Source organism: Hemicordylus capensis, chromosome 10 (genome assembly GCF_027244095.1).
Source record: "Hemicordylus capensis ecotype Gifberg chromosome 10, rHemCap1.1.pri, whole genome shotgun sequence".
NCBI classification, from domain to species: Eukaryota; Metazoa; Chordata; class Lepidosauria; order Squamata; family Cordylidae; genus Hemicordylus; species Hemicordylus capensis.
The window spans coordinates 17650311-17669318 of record NC_069666.1 but is presented as its reverse complement, the minus strand read 5'-3'; the positions used below and the strand labels follow the sequence as shown (position 1 = coordinate 17669318).

Sequence of the window (19008 nt, the reverse complement as noted above, 5' to 3'; positions counted from 1 at the left end):
ATGACACCTAAATCTATTTCCCCATGTCAACATCATCAGGAGAAGGCATAACCTCCCTAAATGCCTGTGTGGAGGCCATCATCCAGCCCATGATGGGCTGGTTGAGGGATAAGAAATAGGCTAAATCCAAATAAAACAGAAATTTTGGTCTGCCTGTTCAGGATGGGGTCACACTCTCCTGGAAAGAACAGGTACTGCGTCTGTTTCTTGAGATGAGTGACCTCAGAACATTGTTACATATGCTGGTAACCTCCAGACTGGACTACTGCAATCCGCTCTATGTGCGGCTGCCCTTGTACGTAGTCTGGAAACTACAGTTGGTCCAGAATGTGTCAGCCAGGTGGGTCTCTGGGTCATCTAGGAGATACCATATTACTCCTGTGTTGAAAGATATACACTGGTTGTCGATAGGTTTCCGGGCAAAATACACGGTGCTGGTAGTTACCTATAAGCCCTAAACAGCTTAGGCCCTGGGTTTTTAAGAGAACATCTTCTTCACCATGAGCCCCATCACCCGTTCATCTTCTGCAGAAATACGTCTATGGTTGCTACCGGCTCATCTGGTGGTTACTTGGGGACGGACCAATTGCTGCCTCTTGGCTTTGGAATGCGCTCCCAGTTGAGATAAGAGCCTCCCCAACTCTGACAAATTTTAAAAAGACACTGAAGACATTTGTTCACCCAGGCTATAATTAGATTTATAGTTTTAATACTTATAATGTTAATGATTTTAATGTTTATATGATTTCAGTTGTAAACTGCCCAGAGACTCACATTTTGGGCAGTATAGAAATAAGTTAAAACAAATAAAATAAATAAAATATTACTCCTCTGTGAGTGAAGGTGTTCTGGCAGAGAGAAGGCGTTCCTCAACCCTGTTCGGACAGTAGGACCCTTTTATAGGCCAAGGTCACACATGTGTCCTTGGCTCCCTTTTAGATCATGACCTCTAAAAAGTCTTTGCATAGTTACTGATCTACATTGTTGATCAGTTGGTCTTGTGGTGGCAAGCATGAACTGTCCCCTTGGCTAAACAGGCTCCACCCTGATTTGCATATGAATGGTAGATTACATGTGTGAGCACTGTAAGACACTCCCCTTAGGGGATGGGGGTGCTCTGGAAAGAGCACCTGCCTGCTTGTATGCAGAAGGTTCCAAGTTCCCTCCCTGGCATCTCTAAGACAGGGCTGAAAGACACTTCTGTCCGCAACTTTGGAGAAGCCACTGCTAGTCTGTGTAGATTGTTTTGAGCTAAATGGACCAATGGTCTGACTCAGTATATGGCAGCTTCCTATGTAATGTTTCTGATTAATGCTGACTCACTTAACTTGGTTTGAAGAACCATCTTTTAATCTTAACCTCATATGCAGGGATTTACATAATCTTTAAGACTAGGTTCTCAAGTGAGTACCAGCAGAAATGATTTTGTACTCACAGATATTAGATGTCTCATTAGCGCCGCCGCCACGTCAGTGATGCAGCCCTTTGCTCACCGTGGGCAGCTCTTGCCACCCTTGGTGCTCCTGCTGCCTTGGCCAACACTTACCAATAGCTCTCTGGACCTCTCGGAAGCAGAAAAGGCGCCATTCTGGACCTCTTCTTCTTTTGAGAGGCCTGGAGAGCTGTTGGTAAGCGACGGCAGGAGCTGCAGTGAGGGAGTGGTGGCGAGGACAGCCAGCAGGAGGTGGGGGGCAGGCTAGCGAGGCAACCCCAGATGGTACTCATTTGAGCATTTTTTGGACGTTTGGGGTACTTTTACCCAAGTTCTGGTACTCTTGCGTACCACTTATGAGAATCCCTGCTCGTATTCCAATCTGCCACTCCAGTCCTGGCCAGCCCAAAATGTTGTGTTGGCAGCAGGCAGATGAGTGCATTGTTTCTGCATGCCAGTGTTCTCTGGGGCATCTGGCTTTAGGAGAGGGTGGATGGTCAGATCTGCCATTGTGACAACCGTGCAGTCGGGGTGGCAAATGGATACATCGCTGCTGGTGGCAACCATGCTGACCTGTTGGGTAATAGGCAGGCAACTGTGCTACTGCAGCCTGGTAGTGGAGTGTGGGAGTGAGCGGCCTGCCGCCTCGGCTAGGTTGGGCAGCTGGACATTTGCACTGTGGCAGCCTTGTGGTGGAATAGTGTGCCGCTGCTGCCATTGGTGGTGGCGGCTTTGTAGGGTTGTCAGTCAGTAGAGCCCAGTCCTGTGCCTACCTGCTCGTCAGGAAGTCTCACTATGTTCAGTAAGACGTATTCCCAGATAAGCGTGCATTGAGTTGTCTTGCTGTTTGTGGAGAACATTTAAACAAACTAAAAACTAAATTATGTTGATTGGAATCTCCTTAAATGTGTTAAGGCATGTCAAAAACCATACACTTCTTGAATTTTAAATCTCCAAAAGAAAACAAAGGCACTAGACACTTAATATGCTAATCTGGCAACTCAAAATCTGTGCATTGATGTGTTGTACAGGGTGGGCCCTTTATATCTGACCCTTTTATTCTTGTAATAAAGCAAAACTGAACCAAGAGCATGTATCTATTATATTAAAGTACAAACATGGGACGTGTGTCATGCTTGACGTATGGAGCGTGATTGTGTTGCATTAGAATTTGACAGCTCTTGGGATGGTTTTGATGTATGGTGAATTCTTTTGTATGTTGCTGGTTTATGGGTGGTTATTATTTTACATTCCTATTTTTTTTAATCATTCTGAGCACTTTTGAATGGAAAGACTAAATTGTTGAGGTTTACATGAAGGACCTTAAAACTACCAAAAACCTTTCTACAAAGCTAGGCAAATTTCCTTTTAAATATATTTAAATTGCTCTTTGCACTTTAATATGTGTAATATAAATCTCCTGACAAAGAAACCATATGGCAGAAGAAGTGTCTGAGTAATTCTGAGGTCCCTTTTTTTATTCAGTTGCCAGAATAAACCAAAGATGCTTGATCCATTGCTGCTTGGCGAACTTGACTAATTTGTCACTGGTGCTTGGTCATAATATATTGGATATTTTAAATCCATGTTTCCTTTCTTTGCAGGATCCAGAAGCCCAGAGCAGAGGATTCTGGGGAGTATTTGTGCGTGTTCATGTTTACTGCCTCCCCTGTAGCAAATGCTACTATAGAAGTGAAAGGTATTTCTCTTTCCTTCATTCCTTTAGATGTAAAGTGGAAGAATTGTTCATTTGTTCCCTAGAATCACTTTATTAAACCCTTGCCATGTTACATTCCCTTCTGCTGGATATATGCTCATCTTTCTTCATGTTTTAGGATGTAATGCATCTTAATGAAATGCTTGTATCGAATTCACAAACAGATTGAGAATAGTAGTGTTATTCCATTTTACTTTAGTATTGCATTCTGCTAAATGGTTATCAAAATGTTGCATCGGAGCAGAACATGACTCGTGAACATTCTCTCCAAGCTGGGACTCTTATTGAGAGAACACAACTGAATGAATAGATCACATTTCAGAACCCAGTTAAGTGACCAGCAGAAAGATGGTTCACACTGATTCTAAAGAGAGAACAAAGTACAAATCGCTGGTTGGGATTTGAACAAAAATATCTGGCTTGCGTGCAGAATTTGCTCACGAAAGAGGGGGTGGGGCATGTCAAAGGGGTAATTTTACCAATCTCAACCCCCTTCCCTCTGATGCCCTACAAAAACATGTTCCCTGAGGGTTCGGGGACTTTTGGGGTAGCAGAGGGATGGTGGGATTAGCAAGAATCACCCCCGCCTTACATGAGCAAAACATTCTTCTCCGACTGTGACAGCAGTCAGTATGTGAGCCTCCGTGTCTGACAGAAAAGGGGTTATGCCTCAGTTTTGACTGCTTGCAAACATGCTTTCATAATCCTAAAATTTATACAACTTTGTTATGAGAAAAAGCAGGTCTACGTAATTGACCAGGACTTTGGGTCAGATAAGAACTACTTTGTTTTGAAGACAAGGTAAAGAATTGTTCATAGTAGAGCACTGTGAAAAGTTTGGGGTAATGCTTTCACCAGGGCCCTAATTCCCCAATTGTGATTGCTAAGAGAAATTTAGAGAGCAACAGGACTATGCTATAATGGGGGTTAGCATTTGAGATTCAGTTTCTGGGTCTGAACCATAAGCATAACCCAAGGAAAAGGGGTGGTGGTGGAATAGAAGCACACACTGTTCTATGGATTATTGAGTAGTTATTACCAGTTATAAACTAGTAATGCCACAGTGCTCTGCTCAATAGCTTGCACAGTGGTCACTACTGAAGCCATGTTCTGAAGACCACGATAATGCCTGGAAGTAATGGCTATCCAATAAGTCATAAAACACCAAAGTTTGAATTTAAAAGGATGTTGCAGTTCTGTAAAAACCTAGTGGAGCAAGCAACATACATAATACATGGGAAACATGACAAAAATTGTGGGTAACTAAATGTGCTCAAAACATTAAAAACTGAAGGTAGAAAGGAAACTTCTTTCCCCCTACTTGTTGCCCGTTGTTTGAAGAGAGACTTGCTGGGATGTGGCCTAGGGGGCCCTTCCCGCATCCTCTCAGAGACAGTCTCTTTCCTTCCTGACTGGATGGATGCAAGTTCACAGCCTGGCCAGAGGGACTGGCTGAAGCCAGCTGTTTTCTCTCCACTGGTCAGGCGAGAAGAAGGAAGACTGAAGAAAGCAGGCTAATTGCAGTCTGAGATTGGGCCAGCGAAGTGCAGCCCCTTGAACTCCCAATGGATATCCCTTCCCCTCGTGATCCAGGACTGCAGAGGGGAGTGTGCTCAGACCCCACTACTGCAGCCCTTGATGATGGCACAGAATCCTGCAGAGAGGGGCCCAGGATAATGTGGGCCCTGCCTTCCCACCCCCAACCCTTTTTCCTTTCTAGTGCTCACCATGTGTGCTTGCTTCCTCATCTCAGTTCTGGCTCTGCCCTTTGCCTCTCCCCCACCCCCAATGGATGCAAAGGGGACTGGGGGGTCTTTCAAATGTTTCTTTCAAATACTCCAGCCATGTGACTTGGCCCTTTGAAGAAAAGAGAAGCCAGTCCTGGGAGCAGAGCTCAGTGGGAATGGAGGCCCCTTTTGGGGAGTCTCCAAACCCACCCACCCCTCAGTCTACCTGGAGAACTGGCTGATTGATCCTTATGTTCTCTTTTGGTAGCTGCCATTTTATTTATTTATTTATTTATTTATTTATTTATTTATTTATTTATTTATTTATATATTTAATTATTTATTTATTCATTCATGCATTCATGCATTCATTCATTCATTCATTCATTCGATTTCTATACCGCCCTTCCAAAAATGGCTCAGGGTGGTTTAAACAGAGAATTAATTAATTAATTAATAAGATGGATCCCTGTCCCCAAAGGGATCACAATCTAAAAAGAAACATCAGATAGACACCAGCAACAGTCACTGGTGTCATTTGAGTGGAAAGTTTTACTTCCTACACTCATGGCAGCCATTTTGAATAGTTGTATGTGCTTTATACAGCCAACCTGTTTAAACTCCATCAACCACTAGAGTGTAAATATATCTGCCCCTTCACTAAGGACAGCCATCATTCTCAGCCACAGTAGCCAAAGGCTGTTGCTGCTGAGGATGATTGATGTTGTAATCCAACATCTGGGGCCCCAAGTTTGAGAACCCTGAGTTAATCTGTCCAAACCTCAAAACAGTATAGGGATCAGGAAGGAGCTTCCCCATTCCTCTTGCATATAACTGCATCTCCTAAAAATTCCACCTTCTGTTTGTTTATCATATTTATATACTGCCTGATATGTGTATCCCTAGTAATTTAAGTTATCAAGTATCTCTGCTAATTTAAAATACAACAAATATAAAATGGGATTTTAAAAAACCATTTTACAAAATCAAACAATTTAGAAAGTAACTAAAAGCCTGAGAAAACAGGTGTGTCTTACACATCTCTTTAAAAGTAGCCATAGATGGAGAAGCTCTTATTTTGACAGAGAGTACATTCCAGAGTTCTGGGGCAGCCACAGAAAGGCTACCAGCATATGTACCACTGCTTTAAGGTCATTTACCTCCAGAAATGAGCGTAGCTGATGTATCAGCCAAAGCTGATAAAAAGCACCCCTGGCCACTGCCTCAACCTGATAAACCATAGAGAGTTTGGGATCCAGATGCACTCCCAAGCTACGTACTTGTTCTTGAGGAATGGAACCCCATCCAGAACAGGCAGATCTAAACCATCTCTCAAGTCCTGACCACAGTCAGGACCTCCAGAGGTCAGGATCTCCATCAACATCAGTTTTATCCCTCAACCAGCCTATTACCGCCTCCAGGCTGGCATTTAGAGAAGTAAGAACCCGCCTTGGGGTTGTTTTTAATGAAAGGCAGTATAGAAATTCAACAATAAATAAATAATGTCATTTTTTAATGAGGTTGATATGGAGAAATAGATCTGGGTGTCATCAGCATATTGATAACATCCTAAATCAGATCTCCTGATGATCTCCTAGCGGCTTCATGTAGATGTTTAGAGCTTGCATCTGAGGATGCAGCTATTTCAAATCGATTGCATGTTCCTACGTCTAATGCAGTTGTGATGCTCATTGAACACCTATACTTAGGCTCACCTCCTGATTGCTTCTTTTAGGGATTTTTTAAAACTTTCAATTGGCTTCATAAGAGAGCACACTCTATTCTAGAGAATAGTCACTTTCACCACAGCTACTCCCATTTTGGCACAGTGACTAATCTGATTTACTCGTCTTTATTGCTCATCTCATCTCCTAAAGATTTAGTCGCAGGCGGAGTGACTTAAGCACCATTAAACAAAATAGCCACCTCATTAAGGGGTTTCTAGTTGATGGTGTAATCAAATCCTCATCGAGCATGAATATGCTTTTCATATGTAAAGTAGCATGCAAGCAAGCCAAGTATTCATATGATATGATACTATCCATTCTGTTGGACAGGAAAAGGAAAAAATCTAAGTAAAATCTGTGGCTTGGCTTATTGTTGGAGGAATTGCTAATGCCAGAGCTCTTCGCTGTCATAGCCTTAATGAAGAGGAAAGCTCGTCTTCTGGTAGCAAGCATGACTTGTCCCCTTAACTAAGCAGGGTCCGCCCTGGTTGCATATGAATGGGAGACTTGATGTGTGAGCACTGTAAGAGATTCCCCTCAGGGGATGGAGCTGCTCTGGGAAGAACAGAAGGTTCCGAGTTCCCTCCCTGGCAGCATCTCCAAGATAGGGCTGAGAGAGATTCCTGCCTGCAACCTTGGAGAAGCCGCTGCCAGTCTGTGAAGACAATAGTGAGCTAGATAGACTAATGGTCTGACTCAGTATATTTATTTTATTTTTATACTGCCCAAAACGCAAGTTCTCTGGGCGGTTTACATGACAATAAAAACAACCAATAAAAAGATTAACACATTTCAACAATTAAAGTTCAAAATGTTAAAACTATTAAAACACAATTAAAACAATATCTTATTAAAAGCCTGGGCGAACAAATGCAACTTGATTGCCTCTTTACAAGTTGTAAGAGATGGGAAGGCTCTTATTTCAGCAGGAAGTGTGCTCCAAAGCCTTGGGGAAGCAATGGAGAAGGCCCGTCCTCGAGTAGCCACCAGACGAGCCGGTGGCAACTGCAGACTAACCTCTCCAGATTAGCTCAATGAGCGGTGTGGTTCATAGCAAAGAAGACGTTCTCTTAAACACCCTGGGCCCAAGCTATATAGGGCTTTATAGGTTATAACCAAAACTTTGTATTTTGCCTGGAAACATATTGGCAGCCACTGTAGCTCTGTTAAGATAGGAGTGATATGGTCTCTTCGAGATGACCCAGAGACCAACCTGGCTGCCGCATTCTGGACCAACTACAGTTTGAAACTAGGTACAAAGCAGCCCCACATAGAGCGCATTGCAGTAGTCAAGTCTGGAGGTGACTAGCAGACTTGTTCTGTTTACTACTGTTCTGAGGTAATTTATCTCAAGAAATGGACGCAGCTGGCATATCAGCTGAAGCTGATAAAAGGCACCTCTGGCCACTGCCTCAACCTGAGACACCAGGGAGAGTATTGTGTCCAGAAGCACCGCCAGACTGCATACCTGTTCCTTCTGAAGAAGTGTGACCCCATCCAGAACTGGCAGATCAAAATCATCTCCTGAGTTCTGACCCCACACAATAAGTACCTCCATCTTATCTGGATTCAGCCTCAGCCTGTTACCTCTCATCCAGCCCATCACTGCCTCCAGGCAGGCATTTAGGGAGGTTATGCCTTCTGATGATGTTGATATGCAGAAAAAGATTTGGGTGTCATCAGCATACTGATAACACCCCGCACCAAATCTCCTGATGATCTCTCCCAGCGGTTTCATGTAGATGTTAAACAACATCGGAGACAATATGGAGCCCTGAGGAACACCATACCGAAGTTCAGTTTTTGAAGAACAGTCCCCAAGGGACATCATCTGGAATCTGCCTGAGAGGTAGGAGTGGAACCACTGCAAAGCAGTGCCTCCCATCCCAGTTCCTCTCATCTAAAAGGACCAACAGAGTCATACTTCCTCTGTCAATTCCCAATTGGAGATCATCCACCAGGTCAACCAAGGCAGTCTCAACCCCATAGCCCACCCGAAAGCTGGTCTGAAATGGGATAATCAGTTTCATCCAAGATTGCCTGGAGTTGGGAGGCCACCACCCTCTCAATTACCTTGCCCAGCCACGGAAGGTTGGAGACAGGAATGTTGTTGCTCAACTCTGAGGAATCCAAGGCAGGCCTCTTCAGAAGTGGTGTAATAATTGACTCCTTAAGGCAAGGAGGCATCCTGCCCTCCCTCAGAGAAGCATTTATGATCTCTACTAGGCCTTCTACAACAACCTCCCTGCCAGATAGTATTAGCCATGTCGAGCAAGGGTCAAGGGAACAGGTGGTAGGCTGCATCGCTCCAAGCAGCTTTTCCACATCCTCACGAGTCACAAACTGAAACTGATCCAGCCTAACCACGTAAGAGGAGTCGCTGGACACCTCCGATTCAGACACTGCAGTAATTGTGGGGTCTAAATCCAAGTTGGCCCGAACACAAGAGATTTTATCCACAAAAAATCATTAAACACGTCGCAGCAGGTAATCGATGGTTCCAAATTCTGATTCAAGGGAGGATGGGCACTCACTAGCCCTCTCACAACCCTGAAAAACTCTGCTGGACGTGAACTTGCGGACGCAATAAAGGCTGAAAAGAATCGCTTCTTTGCTGCCTATATTGCAAGAGCATAGGTCTTCAGATGTGCTCTATGTTGTAATCTGTTGGATTCGAGTCAAGTCTTCTTCCACTTGCGCTCCAGTCGTCTACCTTGCCGCTTCAGCCCCCGTAGTTCTTCCGTATACCAAGGGGCCAATTTTGAAGTGGGTCGGAGAGGACGCTTAGGTGCAATCATGTCTAGTGCCCTGGTGAGCTTGCTGTTCCAGTTCTCCACCAGGGCATCAACAGGATCACCAGCAGAGCCAACACTAAATCCATCCAAGGCTTCTTAGAACCCTATTGGATCCAATAACTTTCTTGGGTGGACCATTCTAATGGGCCCTCACCCCTGCGAAGGTGGGATGTTTCTGTGAGTCCAGCCTTAACCAGATGGTTGTCCGTCCATGACAATGGGGAAATCACAGGAGTTTCCACCCACAAAACACCACCTGATCAGAGTGAAAGACCAGATCAAGTGTATATGACCTGCAATATGCATTGGTCCCGAGACCCTTGGTGTAGAGAACCAGGCCTGATTTGTATACTAAATATGCTTATGAGCTAGCATACAAAATTAGGCCTGTTTCATCAGTGTCACAAAGTGACCAGTTCTTTTATACGGTGACCATGTAGGATCGGGGCACAAGGAAGAAAGGAGATCAAAGCAATCCTAAATGATTCAATGGGCTTTGAGTATAAAGGAATAACAACATCAATCTGAGCAGAAAACAGAACAATCTGTCAGTATTACTAACAATATTTCAACCCTAGCCAGCAACAACATTCACCCAGTGTTCCTAACTAACATATGTGTGTGTATTAAACCTTCCTAGAGCCTAATATAATTCAGAAATAGATGGAAAAGGGGGGTGGGATAAGGAAGGTTGAGGGCTGGCATGGTTTGAGGAGATCAAGAATTAGTAGAGGGAAGAGGGGAAATTGAGAAGAAGGGGAAAGGATGGAGGGATCCAAGGCTTGTGGAGCAGCATATTACCAGGGTCAGAGGCTTGAGAGCGGTGGGGCTTTCAGCTGAAGGGGAGAGGCTGTAGCTGGAAACAGGAGCTTGAGAGTGATCAAGCAGGCAGTTTGCTCAGAGTGAGGCTGAGAGTGAGAGCACCATGGCTGGGGAAGTCTTGACTTCTGCTGCGCAGTGAGAAGTCACAGACAGTTCCTGTCCATGGACAGAGTTCCTGCTTGTTGCCCAAAGCAGCAAACTCTGGGATGGCTCTTGAGCAAGTATGCTTTTTAGGCAAGATTGCTTGGGAGTATCATGGCTGGGGATTCTTGACTTCTCACTGCGTAGCAGAAGTCACAAACAGTCCCTTCTCCCTGGAAAGAGTTCCTGCCTCTAGCGCTGCGGCTTGGGCAGCAAACCCTTGGATTGCTCATGAGCAAGTCTTGCTTGTAGGCAAAAGATTGCTCTGTCCAGTAAGCCTCATTCTTTATAGTTATTATCTTCCTTTGATCTCCATAGAGTCTATTCCAAATATCCTCATCCTTCCTGGGTCCCCAGAAAGGTGACAATCTGCTATTTCCTTCTGGATAATTAGATGTGCTCACCTTGGTATAATAGGTTTATTAAAAAGTCACAACTTGAAGCATTCTCTCAGTGATAGAGATCCAGAGAGCTACTTTAGGCATATAGAATGGTTTAGGCAGGCCTGCTGGAATTTTTACTTCAAGTACTATGAACAGCAGACCTCCATGCTGTATCACAAATGGTTTAAGCAGCTGCCATTTTAAATGTTGTTTTCCGTGATACCTGTTCAAAGTCCCAGGATATCCTTGGGCTGGCAGAATTTGTTCTCTGGGTCCCTGGCTCTTGGCCTTTGAGTTGTCCTGTCATGCATTTAAAGTGGTGATAAGATATTGATCAAATAACAAACAAAGCACTTAAGCCTGGTATAACAAAATCAAGTCTGATCATTAAACGACTGTCTGCCTGCAAGCACTAATGTGTTTTCACCATCAGACACACATTTACTCAAATCAGATTTTGAACTATGTCCACAAAATATCTTTCAGGGTATCTTTCCCTTAAACCCGTTAATGCTGCTCTTTACATTTGTAGCAGAGATCAAATTGAGGAACTTGTGTATTATATCTTGTCCATTTTATAATTTTGAACAAAGAACAATAAACTTAGGAACAGTTTATTTCTTAAGGTTTTTAGATTTCAAGATTAGTTGGATGTTTGGTTGTACTTATAGAGTTGCATTGTTTGCATTAGCAGCAAAGAAATCATGAGCTCTCTCTGTTTCAAAACTACATAGATTGTCAGGGAGATATTTTAAACTAATAGGGGAGAATTTTATTTTTTCAACCATAAGTGTGTGCCATCAAATCGATTTTGACTCCTGGTGCCCACAGAGCCCTGTGGTTTTCTTTTAGTAGAACACAGGAGGGGTTTACCATTGCCTCCTAGCTCACAGTATGAGATGATGCCTTTCAGCATCTTCCTATATCACTGCTGCCCGATATAGGTGTTTCCCATAGTCTTGGAAACAAACCACTGGGGATTTGAACTGGCAACCTTTTGCTTGTTAGTCAAGCATTTCCCCACTGTGCCACTTAAGGTGGCAGGCATTTATAATTTTAAGCCTGGCTTCCCCCCTCCTCCACCTTGGACTATTTAAGGAATAACTTATTGCGCTGTTTAAAATCTTTCTACCTTGCCTCAAAGCTGTGTGAGAGGCATTTTAAAATATTACACCCAATACACAGTTCTAAAAATTAAAATCCAAAATTATAACATCAGAATGTATTAAAATTTCTTTCTTTTCACCTAAAATGGAGGAAGATAAGGAACTGGGTATCTTACTTCTAAGCCTTGCCGTTCAGTGGGGAAACCTTGTGCTATATCCATGCTGTGAGGGTAGACCCTTTTCAGCTGTTGCCCCAGCAGCATGAAGGGTATCCTATTTACAAGATTTCTAGCTGCTTTTTCCTTTTTAAAGATTGCCTGTATTAAAAATGATAGAGCTATGACTACAAATATTTATATCCTACTTTTCAATAGAAGTTTTCAAAGTAGTTTACATAGAAAAATAAATAAGATGGTTCCCTGTCCCTCCAAAGGACCCACAATCTAAAGATAAACACAAGGTAGACACCAGCAATGGTCAACTGGAAGGTTGCTGTGCTAGTGTTGAATAGGGCCAGTTGTTCTCCCCCTGCTAAATAGAAGAGAATCTCCACATTACGAGATGCCTCTTTGCTCAGTTAGCGTGATCCTGTTAGGCATCCTTGTTTTGATCGCTAATATAGCATGACTTCTGCAAGGATGTGTTTTGTTCTGCCTGCCACGACTTCTGGTGATTTCACTTTTTCATACCCTCAAATTCAGTGTATATTTAGTGGAGAATGAGTGGGCCCTTGAAATAACTTCTAGCGCCTGTGGTCTGCTTGTCAGAGAGCTGGGATTAGACTTTGACTGGATTAACCGATCAGGGCGCAGCAGTCACATAGCAGGCCACGTGTGACATAATTAGCTGCCGAGAAAGCGAATGGGTTTTAGGGGTGGTAACTGAAGTACACCAAGCCCATCTGCTAAGTGAGGGTTCATCTTGGGCAGTTCATTGATCTCGTGTAATCTCTCAAAGTATTATACTGCAACGGGTCTTGAAGTTATTGAAATGGCCAGGTGAATGGCAGCAGTGCCGCTTAGTTAGGAGACAGTATGTTGGCATAGGGTCTTCAAGGGTAAAGAAGTTCTTGCCTTGTTAGCCCTCATTCCCATTGAGATACAGGTTTTAGAAAAAGCTCACTGAAAAGAAAACAAGTAGTGAAATAAATAATGGAAGCATTAAGTACTACACACACACATGATCTTAGCCAAAAGGCTGAGAAGCGATGACGTTGTCATTCAGTTAAGTAAAAGGTTTCTCAACCTTGGGTCCCCAGATGTTGGACTGCAACTCCCATCATCCCCTGCTACAGTGGCCATATAATTATGGGAGTTGTAGTCCAACATTTGGGGACCTAGGGTCGGGACCCCCTGCATCGAGGCATATCGAAGTATGAAAATATATTAAATAAATAAATATCTGTGAAATAGACAAAAGTATACTAAAAAGCCTATGAAAGTAATTGCTTATAATTGGATAAATAACACCATTGATATTCCAAAATTCATGTTCGGTGATCTTAGTGATTAAGCTTCTCTTAGTCCAAAATATTAGGATGTGCCTAGAACTGTTCCGGAGGTGGCGGCGGTGCTCCCTTAAGGGCGGGGGAGGGTGCACTTACCCTTCCCGCAGCATTTCCCCTGCCTGCACTCCGTTGCAGTAAAGCCCCTCGGGGCGGCAGTGTACCTCCCTGCCTCCCTGTTGCCATCCTTGGCTGGAAGTGGCCAGAAGTACCGTGCACTCGTGTGTACGGCAAATGGGCGCACATGCGTGCCCAGTACTTCCGGCCGAGGACAGCAATGGGGCGGCAGGGAGGTACGCTGCCGCCCCAAGGGGCTTTACTACAATGGAGCGCCGGCTGGGGAAATGTGGCAGGAGGGGTAAGTGCACACTCCCTCGCCCTTAAAGGAGCACCCCCGCCGCCTCCAAAAGCTGAAACGGCCCCGGTGGCCAAAACATTTCAGAGGCTTCTAAAATGGCCTCCGCAACATTTCAGGCCCATCTTTACAAAATAAAATTCTCACAGTCCATATATACCATAATTGTTATCCACTGTACAGAGAACGTTTCTGAGCAACTTGCCTCTTTCATTTCGGGCTTGGCTTAGATGCTCCTGCTCATGCAACTTTAATATCTGTGCATAATTCTGAAAGTTTTTCGAAAGGGATGGAATGAATGGTTTCTCTCTTGTACTCTCGTGTGCATTAGCTGCTCCTGATATCACCGGCCATAAACGAAGCGAGAACAAGAATGAAGGGCAGGAAGCGCTGATGTATTGCAAGTCTGTAGGCTTCCCACACCCAGATTGGACATGGCGTAAGAAAGTCAATGGGGTGTTTTTGGTGAGTATAAAATGCAAGATCACTAGGTAGCATTTGCTTTTTGAGGAGGTTTCTGATGGGAGATGAACTGCCTATTCAGAGTGTAATGCTGCCTATTCAGTCGGAAAATGGAATCCTTCTAGCCTATACTGTCTCTTCCAGTGGGCAGCAGATCTCAAGCAGAGATATTTTCCTGCCCTTTTATGATTCTTTTTAGCTGGAAATGCCTGGGATCAGACCTGGGAACTTCCTGTGTGTAAAAACTATCTACTCCCCTCCTGAGTTACAGTATCAAATGCTGACTGTATTGCTACCAATTCAGGCTAACCTCTTACAGGACTTCGAAAAGCTCATGGCAAGAACTAGCCTTTTTAGTAGAGAAGTTTATTTTTATTTATAAACAAACACACACACACACACACACACACACACACACACACACACTCCAACTTGTCAGTTGTTTCAATGGAGATGCGATCAGATGCAGTGAAATTGGAAACAAGAGAACTTCTGAACACATCCACTTGGGATATTAGTCTCAGGAGGCCACATCTTTGAAGACAGCACCTGAAACCATCTCAGCAGCACCAATTGCTCTCCCGCTACTGAATATAAGAGAATCACCACTTGAAAAGGTGTCTTTGCTCACTTAGCAAGAGTATTGTAGTGTTCCGTTACATGCATTCCGGAAGTGTTGCTGCAGCATTAATCCATGAAGTTATATCTATTCACACACACACTCACTCTCTCTTCAGGTTGTGCCTCATCCTTCTGAAGCTGGGTCTTCTGTACCTAATCTAAGCCTTGCTTAACTTCAGCACAATCTGTGCCTGGATATATTTAACTTATGAGTATTATATCCAGTCTGTGAAGACAATATTGAGCTAGATAGACCAATGGTCTGACTTGGTATATAGCAGCTTCCTATGTTCCTATCCCACTTTTCTTCGCTAGCGGCCTAAAGGTAGCTGTATGCTCACCCATTCATTGTAAAAGCAGGAGACTGTTATGAGCATAAGATCATTACTCTCAGTCTGCCATAGTTCCCGCATTCTCTCCACACCCATGATGTTGTGCTAGCAGGGTCAAAAACATAAATTAAAACTAAAAAATCATGCACGATGTAGTAAATGACCAGTTTGTTTGCTATAAATTATCCTTGTCTTGTGCTCTTCGCTCCTTTTCATTAGGAACTTGGCAATAGCTCCGGCCGCTTCTTTGTGACCAATAAAGAGAACTACACTGAACTGACCATAGTGAACCTCCAGATCACGGAGGACCCTGGCGAGTACGAGTGCAATGCAACCAGTCCGATTGGCACCGCTGCTGAAATCACCATCTTGCGTGTCCGCAGCCACTTGGCTCCTTTGTGGCCCTTCCTGGGGATTCTGGCAGAGATAATCATACTTGTTGTTATCATTGTGGTTTATGAGAAGAGAAAGCGGCCAGACGAGGTTCCTGACGGTAAGAGTGTTCTCTCAACTGTAGTAATGTATGGGTGAGCTAGTCTACTCCCTCACTTCAAAGATGCATCTCTTCAAAATGCTAGCTCCTAGACAACAGTCACTTGGAAATCCCCACTGCTGCAGGGCTATACGATACCTTACCTTTTCTTCTGTTCCATATGCATGAAGTAGCACAGATATTTCTGCTCTCTAAAACAATCCTGCAAAACCAGAGGTCTGCTGTCTGGTTTGTCCTTGCGTTGGCGAGCACTTGATGTTGCATGCAGCAGAGGAAAACATACTGTTTGTCTTTGGAAGCATTCCCTTAACCGAAGTGCTGGGCTTGACTAAGGACAGAGGGACTGCTGTTCATGTTGCATGCTGCGATTGGCCTCTTACAAAATAGTTGGATGCCCTTTTGTTTTAAAGGTAACGGAAGCTTATCCGGGTACGATTTTGGCTCGAATGCAGCTGCCTCTCTCATTTGCACACAGGGTACCTTGCTAAACAAGATACTGGATACAGTGTTCCCTCTAACAGGGATGCCCAGGTGTTGTTGACTACAGTTTTTTATTGTAGGTTCTTGGTTATCTTCCTTTTAAACCAAGGAGGGCTATTTTGGGAGCACACCAAATGGTGTACAGTTTCCAGTATACTGCTAGTTGGAGGGTCTCTTTTGAAATACTTGGACTACCTAATGAGCAGCGTTCCCTTTAATTTTTTTCATCTCTGCAGAATAGTCACCCCTGCTCACTAAGCAAAGAGGCATCTTTCAAAGTGGTAATTCTCTTATATTTAGCAGGGGGAGAGTAACTGGCCCTATCCAACCCCAGCATAGCATTCCTCCAGTGGCTGTTGCTGGTACTTTCTTTTTTAGCTTGTGAGCCCTTTGGGGACAGGGGACCATCTTCTTTATGTATTCTTTATGTATTATTTATTTTCCTATGTATACTGCTTTGAGAACTGGTTGACAAGCAGTATATACATATTGTTGTAGTAGCAGTAGAATGAGTTTTGTTCTGTGTGGCAGTATCAAGGCAGTGCGTGTGCACATGTATTCAGAATAGGGCCTTCCTGATTAAACCTGAGCGGGATCTAAAATTAACTGAGCAGACCACATCAAATTTGTGTGTGCGCGCACATTTGCATGCCTTAGAGGGAACACTGCTCATGAGATTTCCAACTGAGAATCTGCAGGGACAAACACTATTTGTAAAATGTAATAATGCTGGACTGGTCCACTGTATTTAAGTGAATGCTGAGAATATAAATACAGTCTTGGCAGCAACTACTGCTTAGATTTCCTAATGGATTCCATCCTGCAGCAGGGCTTTTTTAATGTGCAACCAGACACAGAAAGTGCAGTTCCAGAAATTCGTCATGCAAAAATTGCATTATGTTAGATGTAGAAAGTGACTGATAAAAAGTTACACCTCTCCAGAACTCAGACCTGGATCAAGGACGCTAATTTCTTCTCCCTCTTCCCACAAACTCCACTGGTACTCCCCACAGAGTCATCACCAATGAATACAACATTCTTCTGCAATAATGCCATCAAATTCCCAGTTCTGAAGATTTTCTCCTGCTTTGTGTAGGCTTCTAAACGACATGGAATATGACTCCAGGCAACAAAGTATGTGTGCACAGACTAGGAAATTGCACAGGTGTTTGGTGTAGCTGTGTATGCTTTGCCCATGAATTATACTCGCATACCATGGTGCAAGTCTGAATTTCCCTTTACTACTACTATTAATATTTATATACCATTCTTCAACCAAAGTTTGTATAGAAAAATAAGTACATAAATAAGATGGTCCCCTGTCCCTAAAGGGCTCACAATCTAAAAAGAAACATAAGGCAGATACCAGCAACAACCACAGGAGGGATACTGTCCTGGGGTTGGAGAGGGTCAGTTGCTCTCCCCCTGCTAAATCACCACTTTAAAAGGTGTGTATTTGCTCGGTTAGCAGGAGTCTTAAAAAGAAAAAGAAAAAGCCCTGTCTTGCAGTCCTGTTTTTGAACAGCTAACTTGACAGAATACTCAACTCTTGAGATGAACATGTTTGCCCAAAGGTGAACCTGTTTCTTAAGTGTTTCTTCATAAGAGCAAATCAGATTTTTTAGTGGAATCATACAATGGAAAAGTTTTTTCCCCTTCTACTTGCCATAAGAGATGTGGCCAGACTGGGACTGGAAGATTAATTTGGACATGGACATACTTGATGAAGTGGAGTGCATGCTATGAGATGGGAAGAAACAATAATTAGGGACACTTAACAGGCCCCTAAATCTATCTTGCTCAGCTTCTTCCAAGTTCAGCTTACAGAAGTTTTACTAGGCATGGATATATGCCTTGCAGGATGACTCCTGGGAAGAGTGAGTGCGTGTTTGCATACTAACATGAAAAAATGTGTTCTTACAAGTCCTTTCCACTCAGCCAAAGACTAGGAGTTGGAAAAGGCTGTATTTCAGCTGCCACGTCTTTTGCAGATGGCTTCTCAGTGGGAAGGGCTTGATGAATGTTAAGCTCTTTGCTGCCTCTAACAAAGCCCAAACAGATCTACAGCCAGATTGGTTGGCTGTAGCTTGCAGTCTGGCATAAGAGTTGTGCATGGCCTAATTCGGAAGATCCTGAGTACTGTTTGATCAGGTTATAAAGACTCGCAAATGTTGCTGTGCTGGGCTCATTTAATGCACATTTGGAAAGATGCATGTGCCAAGGAATAAGTGTGTGGAAATCCTGGATGTTCCCTTTCATGGGGAGTATTCCCATGAGTTGCTTGGGTCTGCGAGAACCCAAGAAAACAGGTAAGAGGGATTGATGCTTCATTTCAGTGGCTTCTTGACCAGGTTGGCCAGGTAGCTCACAGCCAGGTTCTGTATGGCAAGACAGCTATACCTCCAGCCGTGGGGATTTATACTTCTAGGTTTTGCAAAGGTTGCATGTTCTAAAGAAATTCCATTCTAAGCCTTGCCCTTTCCTTAACAGAGTTTCATGTTTCTCTGTCTACTGCATTTTCCTCTCTGGATTCATAGATAAATCTTGCTCTCTGGTTCAACTCTTGGTATGGAGAAGAGCATCCAAATTCAGAATCGTTCTCAAGGAACAACTGTAAAACTGAATGACAGGAAAGCTAGCTTTCCTCAAGTGAAGTTAGCAGCCCTGGTAATGGTTAAAGTTAAAAAAAAAAAAGCCAAGAGAGCTTGAAGAACTGTCCTCTTGCTATGTGCAGTCGATGTGGGCATGTGCTTGGTATACCTGAGCTGTCATAGTAACGCTGGAGAGTGAACAGAGAATGAGGGGCCAGCAGTTGGGCTGCACCACCAACTTCTTCATCTGTTGCATTATTTTGAAACCAAGATGAGAATGTTCATGGTTAGTTGCTTTAAGGCAATTAAACTAGAGTTAA

The 19008-nt window shown here is 43.7% G+C and overlaps 1 protein-coding gene across 1 annotated transcript in view; it reads left to right on the top strand.

Annotated features, from left to right (window-relative positions):
• Nucleotides 1-19008, top strand: part of NPTN (neuroplastin) — a 57823-nt gene that overhangs the window by 27048 nt on the left and 11767 nt on the right. Inside the window, exons 4-6 of the mRNA XM_053273099.1 lie at nt 3037-3131; nt 14041-14174; nt 15344-15617. Coding sequence (XP_053129074.1) covers nt 3037-3131; nt 14041-14174; nt 15344-15617 — 503 coding nt within the window. The remainder of the gene's footprint in view (nt 1-3036; nt 3132-14040; nt 14175-15343; nt 15618-19008) is intronic.